Source organism: Typopeltis vanoorti, chromosome 7 (genome assembly GCF_054136105.1).
Source record: "Typopeltis vanoorti isolate ZY-2024b chromosome 7, IOZ_Tvanoo_1.0, whole genome shotgun sequence".
NCBI lineage: Eukaryota > Metazoa > Arthropoda > Arachnida > Uropygi > Thelyphonidae > Typopeltis > Typopeltis vanoorti.
This window is the reverse complement of record NC_143555.1, coordinates 61106535-61127456: the sequence shown is the minus strand read 5'-3', so window position 1 is coordinate 61127456 and position 20922 is coordinate 61106535. Positions and strand designations below refer to the sequence as shown.

General features: G+C 34.0%; 1 protein-coding gene across 1 annotated transcript in view; it reads left to right on the top strand.

Annotated features, from left to right (window-relative positions):
* Nucleotides 1-20262, top strand: part of LOC150104714 (major facilitator superfamily domain-containing protein 6-like) — a 63182-nt gene extending 42920 nt beyond the window's left edge. The window contains exons 2-5 of the mRNA XM_090395890.1: nt 6203-6397; nt 8466-9908; nt 10918-11115; nt 19072-20262. Of these exons, the coding sequence (XP_090252016.1) occupies nt 6331-6397; nt 8466-9908; nt 10918-11115; nt 19072-19127 (1764 nt within the window). The 5' untranslated portion in view covers nt 6203-6330 and the 3' untranslated portion in view covers nt 19128-20262. The remainder of the gene's footprint in view (nt 1-6202; nt 6398-8465; nt 9909-10917; nt 11116-19071) is intronic.
* The last annotated feature ends 660 nt before the right edge of the window (nt 20263-20922 follow it).

Here is a 20922-nt window from a genome sequence, read left to right as displayed (position 1 = left end):
TAGATTCGAATCCCAACAAAGGGGGGGGAGAGGGGGGAGAAGAAGCCTTTAAGAGTACTTGCCAATTGGAGATGAATTATCCACTCTTATATAGTATAAATAGAAGGGATTTTCTCCCCCAAAAACACGTACTTTTTACATATATTCTCTGGTCAATTTTTAAAATTTACTAGAGAATGTATGTAATAAATAAAAAATAAATAAAATTTGAATAAAATGCAAGAAAATGAATTTTCCAAAAATTTATTTTAATCTTTAAAATATGTCGTTTAATATTTAAAGTTATTCAGTTCACACACTGTACTTCAGTATCTGTTTTATATTTGGGATAATATGGCCTTTATTAAAATATCTCTCTGATAAGTAGTAACAACACTAATACATTTGTGAAGAGAATAAAGGAGTGGTTCATTATAGCTCTCACCAAGTCTTTCCTTAAATTCACTAATCCTCATTGCTCTTATTATGCCATCCCCTAAGGTCATGCGTTACTAACTATTCATAACCCACCCTTCCTAAGAGAGAGAGATCCACTCTTCACTTTCGTGTTGATTCTGTTATCACTCATCCATAGATGACCCATTCTTATCCGTTCCCCTCCTGCGAGGATTCAAATATCCCCCTCTGTCTTTTTTGTATAATTTTACCACCAATGTATATGCCTATGCTATCGTCATTTTAATCTCAGCAAGAAAGACTCGTTACATCATGAATCGACACACTTCGATTGACTTACATACTAATAATCTTAAATAAATGTAACTCTATTAATTTGGCTTTAAATGGAATCTCTCTCTCTCTCTCTCTCTCTCTCTCTCTCTCTCCCTCTCTCTCATGTAGCTTTCATTATCTAAGAAGGTGCTGCCATCTGTAGGTTAAATCTGAAAAGAATAATAAACTAGCTAGTTATGTTGCAGAACTTATAGCACATCAGGGTTATGTGTGGACAAGTGTTAAAAAAAAAAGAAGAAGAACAATCTACTAATGCCATTCATAATTTTCATGAACAGTTTGAGGTTATATTATATTATATTATAAATGGATATTAACTTGCAGATACACGTGTTTTTTTACGGTTTTAGAGATAAGTAGAGTAATTATGGAAGAAATTCAGCAAATAGCGACTGCGAAAAAAAAAATGTGTGTGTATATATATATATATATATAATTATTTTTTCGTGGTCTTTATATAATCGCCACAAAAGGTTTTTATTCTTTATTTCGTAAACTTATAGTATATGTAGCGTGGGTAGGTTAAGGATTTTTTCTATTTCATTACTTTTATATATTTTTGTATATTTGTATTTATTTTTACACATCCCGGAATCCTGCTGTGTGTGGGGGAAGGGGGGGGGGAACAGAACGCTTAGGATAATACAATTGGAGTAACTATGAAAAAGTAATTCAGTAACTGAATTGCTCTTTTTTTGTTATCATTAGACACGATACTGAAGATTTTAGTGTATCACTAGAAATGTTAGAACAGTGTTCTAAATTTGAAAGGATTTTGAATTTGGAGTTAACAGCTATACTGTGTTGTACTGTACGGAGAAGTGTGTGAATGTTGCGCCTGTGCTGAAAAGCTCGAGGTGTATATCAGCACACGAAGAAAAAATCTGATCTTAGTAACGGAAAGTGAAGTGACGTCTTTCTTGGGACGAAATAACACGGGATTCTGTTACGGTTGCATTGAATTTCACAAGGTTGAACAGTCTGGATGAAAGAGGGAGAGAGAGAGAGAGAGGTCAATGTGTGAGGCACTGGTTATGGATAGGATTTGAGATCAGTTGAATAATGACATTTATCTATAGGAGAAAGAGCACGGGGACAGAGCTCAGGTGTACTCGGGTATTATTGATAAGGAAAATCAGAAAAATGGAAGAAAGCTGTACAGCGAATAATCGAAGAGTAAATCCAACCGTAAATGATAGAAGGCATAGCACATATTGTCGTTACAGTGATTTACTAAACAGGCTTCTAAACTATACTCAATGGCTATGAGATTCGCTGTGAACTGAGGGTGGTGAAATCCATACTAGTAGTCGCTAATTAATAAGTAAGCCCCTGTGATGTAGAAGTTGAATATCTTACCTATTATTTTGGCTAGAACTGAGCTGAGGGCGATGAGATGATAGTTTGATTAATGTATATTTACTCCCTTTTTTGGAATGAGCTGAATATTGGCATGTCTATGGTGTAGGATGAGTTTGATAGATTATAAAGACGTTATAGGATGGTGTTAATTCTATAATACAACTGAAGGAATAATACAACCAAGACCAGAAGACCTATATAGCAAGGTGTTCTTATTATCTATAGGAACTCATTGATGCCTTAGTTATATATGAAGAAATTTGAGGAGAAGAATAAATCAACTTCAGTGATATTACGAATGATACCATGTGAGAGAAACAAAAGAATGGCAGGGTAGAAGAAGATGAGCCTTTTGGCTCATCCACAAGCCATTTGCGAGTGGCAAATGGCTTGTAGATGAGCCAAAAGGCACGGCATGACAGCTATTAAAACAGGAGGTAAGAAGTTTTCTACAATTTGCGCTTTCAATGTCAGTGTTTTGTTGTTGTTGTTGTTGTTGTTTGTTTTACTTTTTTTATTTGATGCTGTGAGTCCTATATTAAAGCCTGTGTTATACGTCCGTTACAGTTCTTACCGGTAGTAGCGTCATACAAATATATTTCAATGTAAAAATAAAGTATTACCTTCGTAATAAACCAAAATTATTGTTAAACAATAATTTTAAATCGTTGACTTCCATTCAAAATTGCTGTCAGACTTAAAATGACGTGGTAATAAATTTAAGTTTGAGGTGTTTTTTTCGTCTGGTGTGAAACCACTACCCTGTTTGGAGGCCTAAAGTGAAAATCTTGAACAACTTCAATCTCTAGTCTCCACAGCAGGTCTTTCGGATTATGTAGACTTCAATACCACCACCGGTACTAATGTATAATAAGTTTCAACTGTTAATCGGTAGTATTCACGTCAAAAAAAAGAAAAAAGAAAAAAAGAAAAAACACCTTCACCGTTTAATCCATTACGTAACAAAAGCACAGCGAATCAGTTAGCGTGTGTCCTCCCCCCCCCCCTCTCATTTTAGTTTTACAAAATACACAAGCACCTATCGGATTCGTTTTGTCCATCTTGGAGGCGGCCAAGTTTCCCTCCGGCCCAGGATCCGCTACAAAACAAACATACCGTTCATTTCATTTGCAGGGATACAAACGGGCAAAAAGTGTATTCTATATTATATAATACACCATATATATACAGCACATGCACGAAACGACTTAGCTCCTAGTTATAAAGAAATTTGTCACCGAAAAATGAAAACTGATTTTACGAAACAACACTTTTATACGAGGGTGGTCTGAAAAAGTGATGAAAACTGAAAAACTGATAAAAGATGATTTTTTTCTTCTGCAAACCGGTTCTTTTCTCACGAATTTTTTCGTCTAGTCTGGTTAAAAGATCGGAATAATATTCCCCAGTTATTCTTTTACCCTTTTCAAGATAATTAATAAACAAAATGCCATTAGCATCACAAAACACCGATGCCATGACCTTTCCTGCTGATGGAACTGACTTTGCTTTCTTTGGCGCTGAACAACTGGCTTCTGTCGACTGTTTTGACTGCTGTTTGAATTCTGGTGTGTATAATGGTGACTCCAAATCCCATCCATAGTAATAAATCGAGGCACAAAATCAGTTTTTTTTTATTCCTGTTAAAAGGCTCCAAACACTGTTCAGAGATTTTCATGCGAGTGCGTTTTTGATCTGCTGTGAGCAAGTGCGGCACCCATCTTGCGCAAAGCTTTTTCATTTGCAATTCTTCATGCAAAATATATCCTACAAGTTCTTTTGAAATGCCTATAGTCTCAGCAATTTCACCCACTTTGACTCGCCGATCATTCAATACCATATCGTGCACTTGATCAATGATTTCTCGTGTTGTTACACTTTTTGGACGTCCTTCACGTGGATCATCTTCATGGCTGGTATGACCACGTTTAAACTCAGCAGCCCGTTTCATAATTATCGAAAACGAAGGAGAGTTCCCATAAACTTTTATCAACTTCGAATGGATTTCTTTTGGCGTTAAACCTTCGTTTACAAAGAATTGTATAACTACACGATACTCAATTTTATCCATTTACAGACAACACGTTTGCTTCAGACAGCTGTATAAAACATACTACTTGATAGAATGATTTGCCTTTTCACATGGATGCTTATGACAGATGTACCAACTTAGAAAAAGAAAAATCTTGCCAATAGTGTTGTTATGTATGGTCGAGGCCGAGAACCTTTCAGACCACCCTCGTATATATACAGTGTATATATATAATTGTTTGCAATCATTTCCTTGTTTGTTTTAAATAGTTTAATAAACTCTAATTACCTCTTGTTCACCATTTACCTTTATTCTGTTATATTTTGTTTTAGTACTGCATCTTTGTTACTTGTCATGTATTAATTGAAATCGCAGTATCAAAACCGAAACGGTTGTGTTAACAAATGATAAAAGCTCGAAATTACTGAATATAATAAACAAAATTCAACGGCAGAATTCGTGCATTCAGTATCGATGATAGCAACAGATCTGTGATTAAATTTATTAATGTCTTCCTTATTAATTCATTTCACTAAATAGATTTAAGACTTAAACAACAAAAATATAATTAAAGGCAATTAGGTGTTGCTAAAGAATTGCAATTTAGCAGTTAAAAGAAAGTCGTTTTGAATTTATAATTTGCTGTTTGATGATGAATATATGTTTATAAATCTGAAGAACTAACCCATAAATTTCAGATACCTTTCATCAAGGTAAAAATATACCGAGTTATATCGTAATCAGTAGTAAAGAATTGTGTGAGGCAAACCAGTTTGTCCATATTATTAATCTTTTGTAAATAACACTGTTGTTTTCAATTGCGACCGAAGCAACAGAGGGCTATATGGCCAGTGTATTATGCCTATTAATTGCGTTATATCATTAACTGTATTATACTGTAGAAAGAAAAACCCGAGTTTTGGTGGTTTTCATCCTATACACAGCAACTAAACATAACTAAGCATATGCATTCTCCCTGCAACTATGAATGATTTATATTAATCCGATATTCCATTTATTACCAGCCGATTCTGGAAATGCATCTTTTAATTACAGAAGTGCTATTCGTAATTCTCGAATCTGTGACAACTCTAGGGCTGTAGAACGTCACTGCGCCTAAGCATTATGCCATATCGAATCAATCGCAACTTTGTTTTCAATTTTAACACAGTAATATGATTGCTATTGTTTGGTAGTAAAATTTCAAATAACAGATTAATTTCCATTAATAAATGACTGCATTAATATACACTAATATTTAGAAACATATCCTCAAGGATTATACAAAACATCTGTATGTCTAAATAAAAAAGCATGAAATGGGTATCCAAAACAGATCAACATTAATCAGCTGTTTTACAACTATAAACGTTGATAGTATGCTACAAAGACTGAGAAGAGGATAATAAGTAAAGATGTCAGGTAGCATGTACAAATGCCCTTTTGACTATCAGTGGCTCCTGGAAGTACATCACCACTTTTCGGGAAGGTCGTGCAGATTATCAGCCATCAACTGCAAGTAGTAGAGTTTTCCTGCCAGTAAACTCAAAAACTCAAATTTTTTATCCACAAATCAGGAAAACTGGCTAGAAGAATTCAGTCAATTTATAGATATAATACAATTGCCTCAAACGTTTAGCTACTTCGTCCATAATTTCAAACATTCACAACAGCCTAACCTAATCGGCTGTTCAGAAGACGATCATAGTCGTTGGAGAGTGACTGATAGCGACTCTCAAAATTTTTAGATAGCTATACAGTATATTCAGTTAGCTTTTGTAAAAGAACATTAGAAATATAAAACTGGAATTTATTATTACTTATTCCTGATATTAATCGTATGCCGATTTGAAAAACCAATACATGGCAATTTAATAAATACAACTAGAAATGATTTAAAATAATTTTTTTAAATTATCTTTTTTGAAAATATATATTATAATAAGTTATCTTCGCGTTTTGGCAACTATTACTAATAAATGATTTACTAATAACTATTAAGATAATGGCCAATAATTTTCGTCTTATTTGTAGTATACAGACTGAATATAAAGGTATGTTTTAATTTTATTTTAGATGCGAAAGGACTGATGATAAAAAATTCAGCAACAAACGGAAAATATCTAAACATTGAAATGGAAGATAGTGCAATAGACTAGTTGATTCATCTTTTCTGTCACCATTGAATCATCAGTTTACAAAAGATGAAGCTACCAACAATCAATAAGTCTCTGGTTCCTCTAAAAATTATGCTCTTCTGCTGGTTCGGAGGTAAAGTATGTTTATAATTTACGATATAAAAAATACCATATATACTGTATATGAATAAAATAGAAGTAACAGAATATTCCACAGATCGAAAGCTGTAACAAAATAATTCAGTGATAACGCCACTTTTTGTATAGCAGTGACATGAATATCCTGAGCAGATATTATTAAAAAAATCTGCTTCAACAAAACCTAATATTCGTCCTTCTTTGAAAAAGTAAGTATATTTACTATTGATTACTCAACTAATAAATATAGAAATAATCTGCAGTTTTCTTACAGTTCTCAAAACAATAATTTAATGAATACTTCTCAACGTTCTGGAACAATTAATTTGATGCTAGTAAAAACTTAATATATCATCGAAACTGAGAGAATATGCATTGGCTTGTTCTAACGTTCGTGACTAACGTTCAGTTCTATAATACGATACATAACATAACTAATACGTCGGAGAAAACAATTTACTAATTATATTTTTGACTTCGAATTTACAGAGAAAATATCTTTCGTTGAATAATATTAGTAAATATTTTAGAGGAAACAATAACTGAAATTTAATAATTTTGATAATCAGTGATCATATCCTGAGCATCGTCTCACACCTGGTTCTAATCCCAATTTTTCCTCAGAACTAGATGAAGCAAGTCTCCACAATAAAATCCAAATCCTAAATCATGGATCACTAAAATTATGTTGCGAACGAGGAGGAGGAGTAACCGACATCGATAAACACTTTCAGAAAAAACAATATTCAGAAATACCGATAATAATCACCGAACTTGCTCATAAGAGTTACTAGACTTTTCAGAAGTTAGTTATCTGTTGTTTTGATCTGCGAGCCAAACCCATCTATACAAAAATGTACTATAGGTTTGCAAATAAACTTTTGTGGGTGGGAGCAACAAAACACGGTCTTCCCAGTAATCCTATTGTAAATTGCGTGAGTTTCCGCGTTTCTTTTAGCAGAAGAACAAGCAAAAACTTTCTAAAGCCATTCATATTAGGGATTTTATTTTCTGCATGTGTTGAAGAAATTTTATACCTACTAGCTTATAAACTGCCATATTAATACGACACTACAAAAGCAGACAAAGAACCGAAAATTTTCACATCAAAGCCTCAATTACAAATGCACCTTTAATTCAAGGGCTTGCAATGATTTGCATATTCAAGATCAATTACATCTTTTACAAAGTCTAAGATCATTTCAGCAGGCTAATAACTATTTATTAAAAAACAAAAATCGAATTATGGCAATGAAAACTGAATTATTTCCTACGCATATGAGTATTCATAAATTATCAGCTATTTAAAAATATTGTTGTGTTAGGAAAACGGGATAATAAGTATACTGCGTTCAGCATAACTTAAAAACTAAATAAATAAACCTTTTCAACTTTACAGAAAACCTTGACATGAGAACCAACACATTCAAACAGTATCCTATTTCGACTAGTGTATTCACCAACATCGCAATGATCACTATACAGATGATGACAATTACTCTATATTATGCGAATGTTAGCACAGTCGCATACTATGGTTTTATTGATATTGCGATGGTCATTCAAGTGATCATGACAAATGCCTTAAATCGGATATATTTAACTTTTAAGTAATCAATGATATGTTATGCTTAACAATTAAGTGTCAAGCAAACTGCAAAATGATAATCTTCAAATGAAGTGTATAATATTTGTATGTTTGTTATAAACAGCCATGATATTTGAAATTGAAAATATTAATAATAAGAATGTACAAATTAAGATAAGAAATGCGTGCAATTTATGATGAAAATTATTTTATAAGTTTCTAGTGCACTTTAATTCTCTAAAAATTTTAAACCCATGAATATATGATATTTTCTTAACTATAATCAATTGCATAAGAAAGAAGATAATAAGAAATTTTACGTACTATTTATTAAAAATGCCAGTTAGAAATAGTTATAACAAGTTGAGCTGATATTTCTCCCCAGAAGCTCGCGCGCGCACAATCAATGTAGTTGTAACATGTTTTGCAAAAAAATAATTATGACTAGGTTACTAAAATGAATTTTCTTTTACAGCATCATCATGCGTCTTGCCGTTTATGCCGATACATATGAAAGATCTGGGAATTTCAGTGGAAGAAACAGCAATAATTTATACGCTTTTACCCATAATTCAGCTACTCAGCTCTCCCATTGCGGGCTTCATTGCAGACAAGTTAGGTCAATACAAAGGAGTTCTTGTAGTCTCATCTGTTATGAGTATACTGACAAGCACTGCGATTTTATATGTTCCTCCTGCTCCCCAAGTTCATCATGCAAATACACATCTCCAGTGGTCGCCTTCCGCGGAGCCGTCCATATCCATGGAGAGATGTTCCTCAAATGCATGCGATGCCTCCCAAATAAACTCTACGTTCCTTTTACATATCAACGAATGTGCTATTCATTGTTCCCAAGAAACTACAAGCAGTTCCGTTACGATGGAACACCAGAACAATACATGCAGTGTTTCTGTAGGAAATGATTCCAATGTTACTGTGATACTTCAGTCACCATTTGTGAGAGGATCATCATGTATCTATCCTATCCTTCCGATCTTGCCACTTAATACTCTGTTTAAGAACCTGTCTTGCAATCTTTCTATGTGTCAAGTACAGTGTGCAACAAGCATTCAAAAAATAACGAATGATCAATGGAGAAATACAACGAATCTGCTAGAAACAACTGTCGGTAACTGCGATTCTCCCACCGGCAGTAAAGCACTAACATTCTGGCTTTATTTCATGCTACGAGTTGTATTTAACATGTTCAATGCCATTTGCTTTAATCAAGTTGACGCTACTGCAGTGGTTATGGCTGAAATGCACGAAAGTGAATACGGCCGTGAAAGAATGTGGGGTATTTTGGCTATGGGTATATTTTCACCGATTACAGGAATTCTCGTCGATTTCGTGAGTGAACAGAAAGGTTATCCAGATTATACGCCTGCCTTTCATTTCTATAATGCATTAGCGTTAATAACAGCTATTGCTGCTTACGTTATGAACATTGGAGTTGCTCCTGCCAAAGGAAATATGTTAAAGAACATTACTCATCTCTTACGACATCCTCCAGTGCTCACTTTGCTTATTATGATATTCTGGCTCGGAACTATGTGGGGTTTTGTGGAGACCTTCCTTTTCTGGTACCTAGAAGACTTAGGAAGCCCAAACTACCTTCTGGGCTTAACTGTAACAGTTGGATGCTTTGTGGGTCTTCCATTTTTACACAATGCTCGGTGGTTTCTTAAAAAAATGGGTCACATCAACGTTCTCATCACAGCCTTATTTATATATTTCATACGATGTATTGGTTATTCTTTATTAAAAGATCCATGGTGGTGTTTCCCTTTCGAAATGATGGAAATTTTCACCTATCATCTTATGTGGGTTTCTGCAGTGACATATAGTGCTCAGATGACTCCAGAAGGATTGCTATCTACAGTAGAGGCTTCGCTCGGAGGTTTGCATTATGGAATAGGTAAGAAAACCAAGCCAGATAATGTCTGATACTTCTATTAAATATACACCATTTCATGAAAGTGTTGTAGTTATTGTCAGATACAATGAAAACATCTTATTCTGTGGTTAAAAATACCAAACAACATTTCAATTTTAAAATGTTGAGTAGTTTTGAAATTTAAAGCCGATCCAAATCTGATTTTCAATAAAAAAAATAGTCTAAAACATAAGTATAGACACATTTCAGAAATGTTGGGCACCACTTCGCAAATTTATCACATGAATACTATAGCGGCTTCATTTCAGAGTAATCAAAGAGTACTGTTAAAGTTGCAAAATTGTTATTAAAGGAGAAAGATGGTGTGTTTTTCACCATGCGTTCTCGTTTAGTATAAATAACCTTCACTTCGACCATATCGATTATTACTATGAAAAAAACAGTACAAAAGTGAAATAAAGAAATATTCTCCTGCGAAAGATTTAAGTGTAGCATTCTTTTATTTTCTTAGAGGACGGAATGTCTGGCTTAGGCAGTGAGAATGATGCAACAGTTAAGCATTCACATCCTAATGACAATATGTATGGAATGGTGACCCATTCATTCATACTGGCACTGACATGTGAATGTCCACTACCTTGAGAAAAACTTTCCAGTCACAGCAGTGGATAAGACGATGCAGCCCGATACTCTGGTCCCACAGCTCCCATGGCCTGATCCCTCTGAATCAAAACGTATATGTTACAAAAGCGAATCCGGGCTGCTGAAACTGTGGCATATTGGACAATGTATTGCATGAACCTAAATACTATTTTAATGTTTATTGTTAAGAATCGGCTTCCGATACTGATAAAACTCAACACAGACTCGAAATGCACCTCTGAGATTTGTGGTTTCTTTCATTTTTCTATCATTCATAGCATTTGTGAAATAAAACTCTGAAAAGGTGATCAGTATTTTTGAATAACCTTACATTTTTAGATAAATCGATTGAGGAAATCTCATAATTTATTATATTGTTTCATCTTAGGTCCAGGATCAGGAAGTTTCGTGGGAGGAATTGTCATGAGTACATATGGAGCGAAAATAGCGTTTCTAGTAATGGGATTATCATCTCTCATTATGGGTGTCATATATTTTCTGTTAAATTATTTCTGGTTCAGAAGACCTCAGAAAAAAATGGAACAAAAACCGGAAGTTTCAACGAAAGAAAGATGTAGTATTTCGGGTAAGTATGAGTATATATATATATATATAAGTATATTTAAAAATGACGGAATATCTGTTAATACACATGGAAACTCCCCACAATATATCGGAGAATAAGAGATTGGTATGGAATTCGACATAAAATATTTTATAAGTTTAGAGGTATCTAGGAAGATGAATCTACTCAAAACTCTCATGAATGTCTCGGATTTTCAACGCTATGGATGACAGTTGGGTTTCAGAATATGACATCAATGAGGCCTTTCCACAGTTATAATCGTTTCCCATGGACCACCACTACCACTATCATAACTCTTATTATTATTATTACGTAAAACTTCCATGAAAAGCACTCCACTGTATGCAATCCGTCTACACGACTTAAATCTCCATCTACAAAAAGCCATCTACTAATAGTATTTTTGCCTGTAAATTGCATGTGTACTAGTGCCAGTGCCTGTATGCGAGATGAGAAACCTGAGTTCCAATGTTTGTTTCCAGTCGAAATTGCAGTGTCCTGTCGTTCTCCTAATTGCGCATGTAATGACTGTGAGATCACAAGAGATAACTTGACACTATTTCTTTTATCCATAATACGTTGTATTTGTACGTGTGATATGACAATGGTAATGCATCCTGTCCCACGCTCGGCTCAAAATATCAGGTGTTCAGATATCCTGAAAATTCACTTTCCAACATTTTCCTTCTGATAAAGTGAATTTGGCAAGCTAAGTGTTTTAGACATTCGGGTTAACACATTAAGAGCATATAATAAACAAAAAAAAAACAATAATAATTCACTTTGTTGATTACATGTATATTTTTCTATATATATGTATATAGAATATATCATTCTATCAGTAACTATCGCGCTATATCGGTCTAGTGATGCGCAACATATAGCCACTCTCAGTTAAGTTAACCTTATCGTCCAAGAGTAGCCTTTCCAAAAGCGGTCTCTTGCGCATCAATCGAGCATTGCCACCAGATTTCTAAATGCTAACCGAATTCCTAGGTGGAAGATGACTCTTATCACCCGAAAAAGCATCATTGGCTTTGTTACTGGATGAAAGACGTGTTGTCATGTTAATTTGGTTTAAGAGTAGAATCTTTGGTTTCTTTCTATCCCCGTTCTCATCAAACATGCGGAGAGGGTGACACATTTTCATTGGCATGTCCAACACATCCTAATTAACCAGTGAGCCAACATCTTCTCCTCCATTTGAGAGCAAAGAAGTAAACCGGTTCCACAAGCAAGTCGTTAGAGGGGAAAGGACCAAACCTGATCACAATGCAAACTGATCGAAAACAGGAAGCTTCTCGATCAGCGAGCGAGTCAATCAGCTGTCACTTGCTTACCAAAAGCGTCTGAAGGGAGTTCACGTAACAGCACTGTGCAAGGAGCACTGTCAATGAGATGCATGGAAAAGAGACATATTCCCTATGTAGGCAATATGTTTATGAACCTTTCACCCTACATACTGCATGTCCCTACTTTGTTTCTTCTCTCACAGAACATCGTCCATCTTGAAAAATAATACTGAAATTAACAAGGATCCGGCAAATGAAGAAAATTGTTCAAAACAATCACAAAAACAAAATGAAACTAAAGTTTCATTTTGTTTTTGTGATCAAAACCCAATCTAATTTTTTTCACAGAACCTAAAGTGACAGCCTCAACAACTATCTTTTGACCCAATTATGCAAATAATACCCTACATGATCCCTTCGTGTGCGTTCATAAAAACTGATATTCCATAGCAGAGATTGCTAAAATCTACAATTCTATTTTTCTGCGATATGATCTAACTCAAAATTTCCTTCCAATATTTCGTTTATTCCTTTACTTGAGCGCTCTTCAAATTCCGATTTCCATTCCAAACTACAATTATTTATCTGCGATGGTTTCCTTCAATCTAATAAATTAAACAATGAGTGCATTTTGATCTTGTAAGATGCTATTAACTGTATCAATCCTCCCAGTTTTCTACTGATTTTTTCCCACCATTCTCGCGTCAAACCCTTGTTTTCCTTTATTTTCCAAGGCACTATACTACCTCGGATTAGCAATACTCACAGTTCTTAATGCAATATCATGTATTTCTTAATATATTCATTTTTAATATAATTCAGGTATTAATATCACATGTTCACCCTCCTGTTCATTCTTAGGACTCGTGTGTCTGCCGTCATCACTAGGGTGTAATAAATTGTTTTACATCTAATCCACCTGTCAGATGTATAAGATAAAATTAGTGCGGGAACACTATGCTGTATACAGCTACTATAGTGTTTTGATTAATTTCTCTCTTATTCCATATTAATTCATTCAGTTCACTCCCCATGGTACCAGCTTTGCTTATTTTGGTGTCTATTTCGATATTTAATTTTCCATTCGTTGTGCCTAAATAACATTTAGTTCTACTTCGTAGACAGCTCATTGCGAGCAACTTCGTAGGGGAATTTCTTTGCAAGAAAATTGAAATAATATTGTAATGACAAGCATATAGGATAAATTAATCAAATAAAAAAATAAATTTTAGAAAATATATTTTTTTTTCTGTATTTCTGTATTATTTATTTAATTAGATTTTATTTAAATTTTTTATATTTTTTATTCTGTATAAAGTGAAATTAATGTTTTGTATTTTACTGATAGGTGAGTTCTATAATTTCTGTCTATGTCTTAATTTTTTTCTTACTTAGTACTTATTTTCTTTCTTACTTTCTTTCTTACAAGCTCTGTGGACGGGATATTGATTTTTTAAAAACTGTGATAGGGTGGTTAGAGAGAAAGAGTACCAAATTTAAGAATGCTTGTTTATTTCTGTAAACTCTCACTATTTTTTCTACACAACTCACACATCCATATGTGATATTTTTTACTGAACTAATTCAGAAGAGGAGGTGGCTTCGATTATTATGAACCGGACTACACTTTTCTGCAAAGTAAAGAGATTTTGAAAGTTATTATTGTTTTGTAGAGATAGCATAAGAATATAGGTGTACCTCTGAGTAATTATATTAAAGAAAATGACGGTGAAATTACATATCCTTCATGATGTAAATTAGCTTAAGGCAAAATTCCTATCTATGACTGTAATACCAATCTTTGCATTATTTCCGAATATCAGTATTTTATGAAACGAAGAAATTTTAAAATTGATATTGGATACTATTTGTCTTTTTGACTGAAAACAATGTATAGGTACAAGATCCCAAAGTAAAATAAATAGTTAATTATCTTGTGAACAGTTCAAAAATAAAGTAATCAAAATATCTGTAGTCGGAAATGTTAGCTAAGTAGTTGATCTGGTCAACGTACCCACTCTACAATCACATAGTTAATTAATTCTCACAAGATAATTAACTATGCATTAAAGCTGTACATTTTTCAATCAAGAAGAAAATTATTATAAAATATCAATTTTAAAATTTCTTCGTTTCATAAAATACTAGTATTGGAAAATAAGGTGGAAATTATTATTTCAGTTGCAGATGGGAATTTTGCCTTAAGCTGATGTACATCGTGGAAAGATCTGTGCAATTTTACTGTCGTTTTCTTTAATATAGTTACTCAGAGGTGTACATATAGTGTTACAATAATAGTCTTCAAACATTTCTGCTATATAAGAAAAGTGGAGTCAGTTCAAAAATACACGGGTATACTAAAGTTGAAACCGCTTCATATTCTAATTTTGATCAGTGAAAAAAAAAATCACATCTGGAATTTTCTTAGGTGCGCAAAAAATAGTGAAAGTTTAAAAATAAATAAACATTCTAAAATTTGGTGCAATTACTCCCTAACCACCTTATCACAGCTTTGAAAAAAAATAATATTCCGTCTACAGAGCAGGGATAAAGTAAGAAAGAAAAACAAAATTCGCATTTTAAGAAATACACAAAAACTAGGGGAACTCACTGATCAATAAAATACAAAATATTAATTTCACGTTATAGAGAATAAAAATATTATTAAGACCGTTAAATAAAATCTAATGAAATAAATAATACAGAAATACCGAAAGAAACTATACTTTCGAAAATATTTCTTGTTTTGCATTCGTTTTTCATATATGTGTATCATTACAATATTATTTCAATCTTCTCGCGAAGACTTTCCCTGAGAAGAATTTTCTGACGAAGAATTATCCCATCGAATCATTTTCCAGCGATGAATTGTTGGTGAAGAATTTAGAATTTTCCGAATCCTCTCGAAAGAATTGTAGTTGTCTTACAAGGGCTATTAAAATCATATATTATCTACGATATGAATTAAAAATCCATGCCACAGTGAAACAAACTTATAGTCTGTAGATATGACAGAAAACATTCTCATGGGAAACAAGCTAGCAATAATAGTGCAATCAAAGAGATAAAACCACATGTCAAAATCTTGTGAACTGTGGAGTGCTGCAGAAAAGATAATGATAAAGAGAAGAATGGTCCCAAATGTCATAATCATTTTTAAACTGTCTGTATAACAATTTTTGTTTTAAAACCATTCAATACAGTTATTTTGGGTGGTAGATGAATATCAAAATAGTCGGTTAGAAAACACCATCCTACTTATTGGATATCTGAAGTGAGCCAATTAACTAAAAGTTCACTTTAAGTACATGAATTCATAAGTCACCTGGATATCCAGTAAATTCTGTGGTATTTGCTCACAAAAAATAAAAGCATTTATAAGTTCGATTTCACCGACTGTAGAGATTTTTTTTTCTCGGCGTTTGGAGCCGATTCCCTAAAACGAATTATTTATCAATGTGAGTAAATGTGTGTGTTTTTTTTACTTTCCGGAAACTGAAGTTTATTTATGCCGCAACTCAGAAAAATTCACACGATTTTACATAGTAACATACCACTTTAGGATAAGGAAGAAATGGTGAAATTATCTGCCACATTCTTGTGCACTTTCGTCTTCGAGCTATGGAGTACATTAATAGATAGTACATTAACCCACCTGGGGTTGATGAAAGTGTGACCTGCTGTCAAGAGGCGTACAAAACGTTAAAGCGTATCGACTACCTCTGCAACAAATATAACGGTATAGAGGATTTCTTTATTTATCGAAATTTTATTTCAATAATTAAACCAAATTTTATTTCATGCATTTTTTGATTTTTTTCAAAAAATCAAAAAATGCATGAAATAAAATTAAATATAAATCACTATGAAAACAGAAGTAGCTTACATACAAAAATAAACAACGAGAGCTGTTTTTCTGCTGGCATTTTTACGAAAGAGTTAAGTTAGCAGATCCTAATTATAGCAGGTAGCACAGTTTTTTTTTCCTTAGCGACTTAGTGTTTTTCCTCATGAAATGTGACCTAATTGCGGATTATACACTGGTGTACAAAAGCTAAGGACGAACTATGTGTTAACCTGTATATGAAAAACATTTCATGACTACAGTCAAATGTGGACATAAATTTATTGCCACCATACTAATAAATCATATTGCGAAGAAAATGTATTATCAATTTCGTACAAAATAATTGCAATACATTTTCGGCAAAACATACAAATTTCTTAAGGACGTAGTTAAGGAATTAATCTACAGGGCTTACAGAAAATTATGCGCAGAGACATTTCAGTATGAACTATGTCTACCTCGAACTGGATGAAGCTCTCACGTCATAACATGCTTAGTACCAAGTGATTCAGGAGTTCTTGAGGCCCACTCCTTCTTCAAGGCAAGGATAAGGCCTTGTTTGTTTTTTGGAGGGGAATTTCGAGCAGCAATGCATCTCCCTACTGCGTCTCAAAAGTGTTCTATGGTGATGAGATCTAGGGGGGAGGGGGGGTTCTGATAACCACTCGATTAGATTAATATCCTCGGTCTCCAGAAGTATCTGTACTTCTCGTGTACGATGTGGTGTGGTGTGGCACTGTCATCCATAAAAATGAATTCTCCTACAGCACCACGAAAAAATCGAACATGACGTTGAAGAACTTCGTTGCAATATCGTTCACCAGTCATAGTCCTTTTTTTCAGTACTTGTAGATGGATGCGTCCATTAAGTATAATGCCTCTCCACACCGTGACCCCAGCACCGCCGTATCTATCGCTTTCAAGAACATTCTCAGGATGGTAAGCAGGACCAATTTTACGCCAGATCAAGTGTCGTCTAGAATCGGAGGAAAGATAAAACAACTCTCATCTGACGTTAGTCCATTGGTGTCTTGTCCAATTTTTATGGATACATCACTTATTTATTCGTATAGGATTCTCTCCCCCCGTTCCTCAACTGCCCCTTAGGACTGCTTGAGACCTCCTAGTGAGGGATTAAGTATGTATTTATGACTGTAAAGCCGTGTGTGTGTGCTCACGGGGCCAGTTTGCATGTTCTGAGGGAAGAAAAACCCGAGTTTCCGGGAAAACTCTCCACTTCCATATCAGACCGGCTAACTCACCTTTAGTCCAAAGAAACCACATAAAGGTTCACGTCATTGATGGGAATTGACCCCAGGTCTTTCCGACCAAAGAGCTTCGTCTGTACCGACTGAGCTACGAAGGCTCGATACATCACCGAAAACATGCTCTACGATGAGCTGTAGATAAAGGGACGTAAACTACAGGCCTTTAGGCGTATAGGCCTAATATAGGCCACCTACCTGTGTTTGAATGTAACCAACTTGCAAGCTGACCTGCTGTGTTGCATTATAACCAAACGTCTGTCTTCAAGCTCTGTTGTAGAGCGATGGTGACTTCTTTGCAAACATTTGAAATGCATTCCATTAGTTTGAAACGCTGCCTGAGTCTGGATACAACGCTAAATGAGATTCCAGTCTCCAGCAACATCAGTAATTCAGTGGCCTTCTTCAAGTTTTCCAATAATTTTTCTCCGAGTGAAATCATCCAGACGATGAGCCATTACTACTTTGAGCACCCTAGTTTGCAAGTTTAATCACTTACGAAAAAGGGCTTCCTTCAAACACAATTCGCTTATCGTTGCCTTTTGTCTTTTATCCTGTTAAGTGCTACTACGTGATCCCTTTGCGATTCGAAAATTTGAATGTGTACGCTTTCTACTTTAAATCGTCAGTTATACAAATTTCCACAAGTTGATTCGTCCGAATTTGCGGTTGTAATTTTCAGAAATAGTGTTCATTCTTGGACAAAACCTAATTTAGATTTTGATACTGATCGGGTAGTGTCTCATTGTATTACTTCAAACAATAAAGGTTAGCGTTGAGAATCAGTAGAATCTTATTGTGCAGTTCATGATATTCGAGAATAATGTGTATACATTACGTTTCGTGGTAAATTCGATATATTTCCTTATCACAAGAATTAATTTAAGCATCATGTGCTGGTGATTCAATGAGCTGCACAAGAATTTTTGAAATGGTAAGCCTTAAAGATTGATGATTGTTCGCGTAACTAGTGCTCTAGATATCCTTCGACTGCTAGAAATGAAAAGTTGATGCTTAAAGTGAACAATTTAATGAAAAATGACAAAATATTAACTATCCTTGCGAAAATCAAAATGTAGACATTTGCAAGCGGAAATGAAATTTTACAACATTCCGTACAATTTTTGGTTGAACTTAGCAATCCGCTAGTTCGATACCTACCCTCTATATTTACCTTCAGCTGTGAGAACTAAAAACTTAATGCCTAAAGTGAACAAATTAGTGAGAATTTACGGAATATTAGCTATCCCTGAGATATCTGATTATACGAATAGGCCAAATGTACATATCTGGCAAAATGGAAACTGCACCATAATAACACTTGATACAACTTTTTTTTTTTTCTTTTTTGTTCAACACCGCAACTCGCTATTGCGGCATCAACTGTATACTCAAAGAATAAAAAGGATTCCAGCAGCCGATTTTTTAATTATTATTAAGCCATTTTTATTTATATAAAAGCAGTTTATCTAGCCAAAATGTAGTCTTTATCTATAAAAAATGGATTGACACATTTTACTGTTTTAAAATGAATTATCATTTTATTTTTCAGAAAAAATAACAAACGAGGAAGAAAAGCATACTCAGAAAGCCTGCCAGATTCCTTAATTAAAAAACAGAAAAAGTAAAGATCAAACTTCCAGAAAATAAAGTGTGCAAATTTTCAGCCGGAGAATGAGGAACTTCTGTTCCTTCCAAGCTGGAACGCATCTTCTAAAATTTAATAGTTTTAATAGGGGAATTACAGTGCAATGACTATTGATGTAAATATGAATATTTACAAAGCAGCACGATTGAGAATGTTCCATAAGTCGGTGTTACTTCGATGTAAAAATAGGTGGAAGGAAATCAGTCAAATGCTTATTCATTTAGACAACGGTGATAGCCATAATATTTTATTCTTCGCAAAAAAAAGCACTTTGTGTAGTGTATTGTTTCCTTTATAGAAACAGTATAACAAAAACAGTGCCTATGTGTCAGTCTCTTGAAATAACAAATTGAGGAACCTGCGGCATATTTTCCGTAAATTAAATTTAAAATTAGTCTGTCTGTGTGTGTGTGTGTGTGTGTGTGTGTGTGTGTGTGTGTGTGTGTGTGTGTGTGTGTGTGTGTGTGTGTGTGTGTGTGTGTGTGTGTGTGTGTGTGTGTGTGTGTGTGTGTGTGTGTGTGTGTGTGTGTTGCTGACTCAGGGGATACCACTGCAAAATGCAGATGTGAAGGACATAACATACTTCGTTCTTTAACATCGAACTCAACATCGCCATGAAGTGGGCCCACTGTTACTTAACTGAACAAAATACCACTATCCTCACTTAATTTTCATATGAAAACTGTTATAACTTGAGAGTCCTAGATATTAGGGGAACAAACACTCACGTGATGAAATATTACTATAAATGATGATGTGACGCAGTAAAGACACTACGTATCTCATCCCACACAAGTAACTGCATATATAAGAAACTACCACTACCACCACCACCACTACTACTACCATAGCTGAAAGCATGATTTCAATAAGAGAACAATCTGATCTTAAATGTGAAGCTGCCAATGGCAAATAAATATACGCGCTTCGTTATTGTATATTACACATGTATTTATAACCATTGGATAGTACATATTGTTGAGTGAATATTTTTTGATCTCTCTCTTTGACCCTGAATTCAATTTTGCTTATTATCTAACTGTGGCTATATGAATATTGAATAAAATCATTCGAAGATTTGAATAATATATGAAATGCGGCCTACGTTTATTCTTATATTGACAAGACAATATGACAAGAAAAGTTTGTGAAAGAAACCTATATTTATTTTATGATATAATTGTTATAATATAAGAGCAACAGTCCTTATTTCAATCAAAATATTATAGAAAAGAGATGTAGAATCTATAGGAAAAACTAATACTAGATCGATTAAAGGTTAGAAAGAATGAAAAAGTTATTAATGTTAGTGTTATTTTTTATGATGATGATATGACGATTCCACATGAGAGAGGTTTTTCAACTTGCAATAAATTAGGTTCGTGAAGACAAGAAAAGCGGAGGTCCACGAAGATGGACAAAAATCAGATCTAATTATTTTCAAAGGTAAGATACGAATAGAATTTTATAGTAAATATGATAGCCTTCTTATTTAATGGCAATGAAGTTAACGAATTTCCTTCGTCTCCTTTCGAAACAGTGAATATAGTCATTCTTAAAAGGATACGAAATATCCATTGTAATATCATCAGTCAGGTAGGCAAACGATTTATCCTTTGAAATGATTAAAGTTTTAAAAATGATCGAAAGAATAAAGAAAATTACTATTTGGAAAGACACAAGGACTAAGGTGGCACTTTTATTAGTTGTTTTTGATTAAGGAAATCCTTAATCAAGGATTAAGAATAATCATAG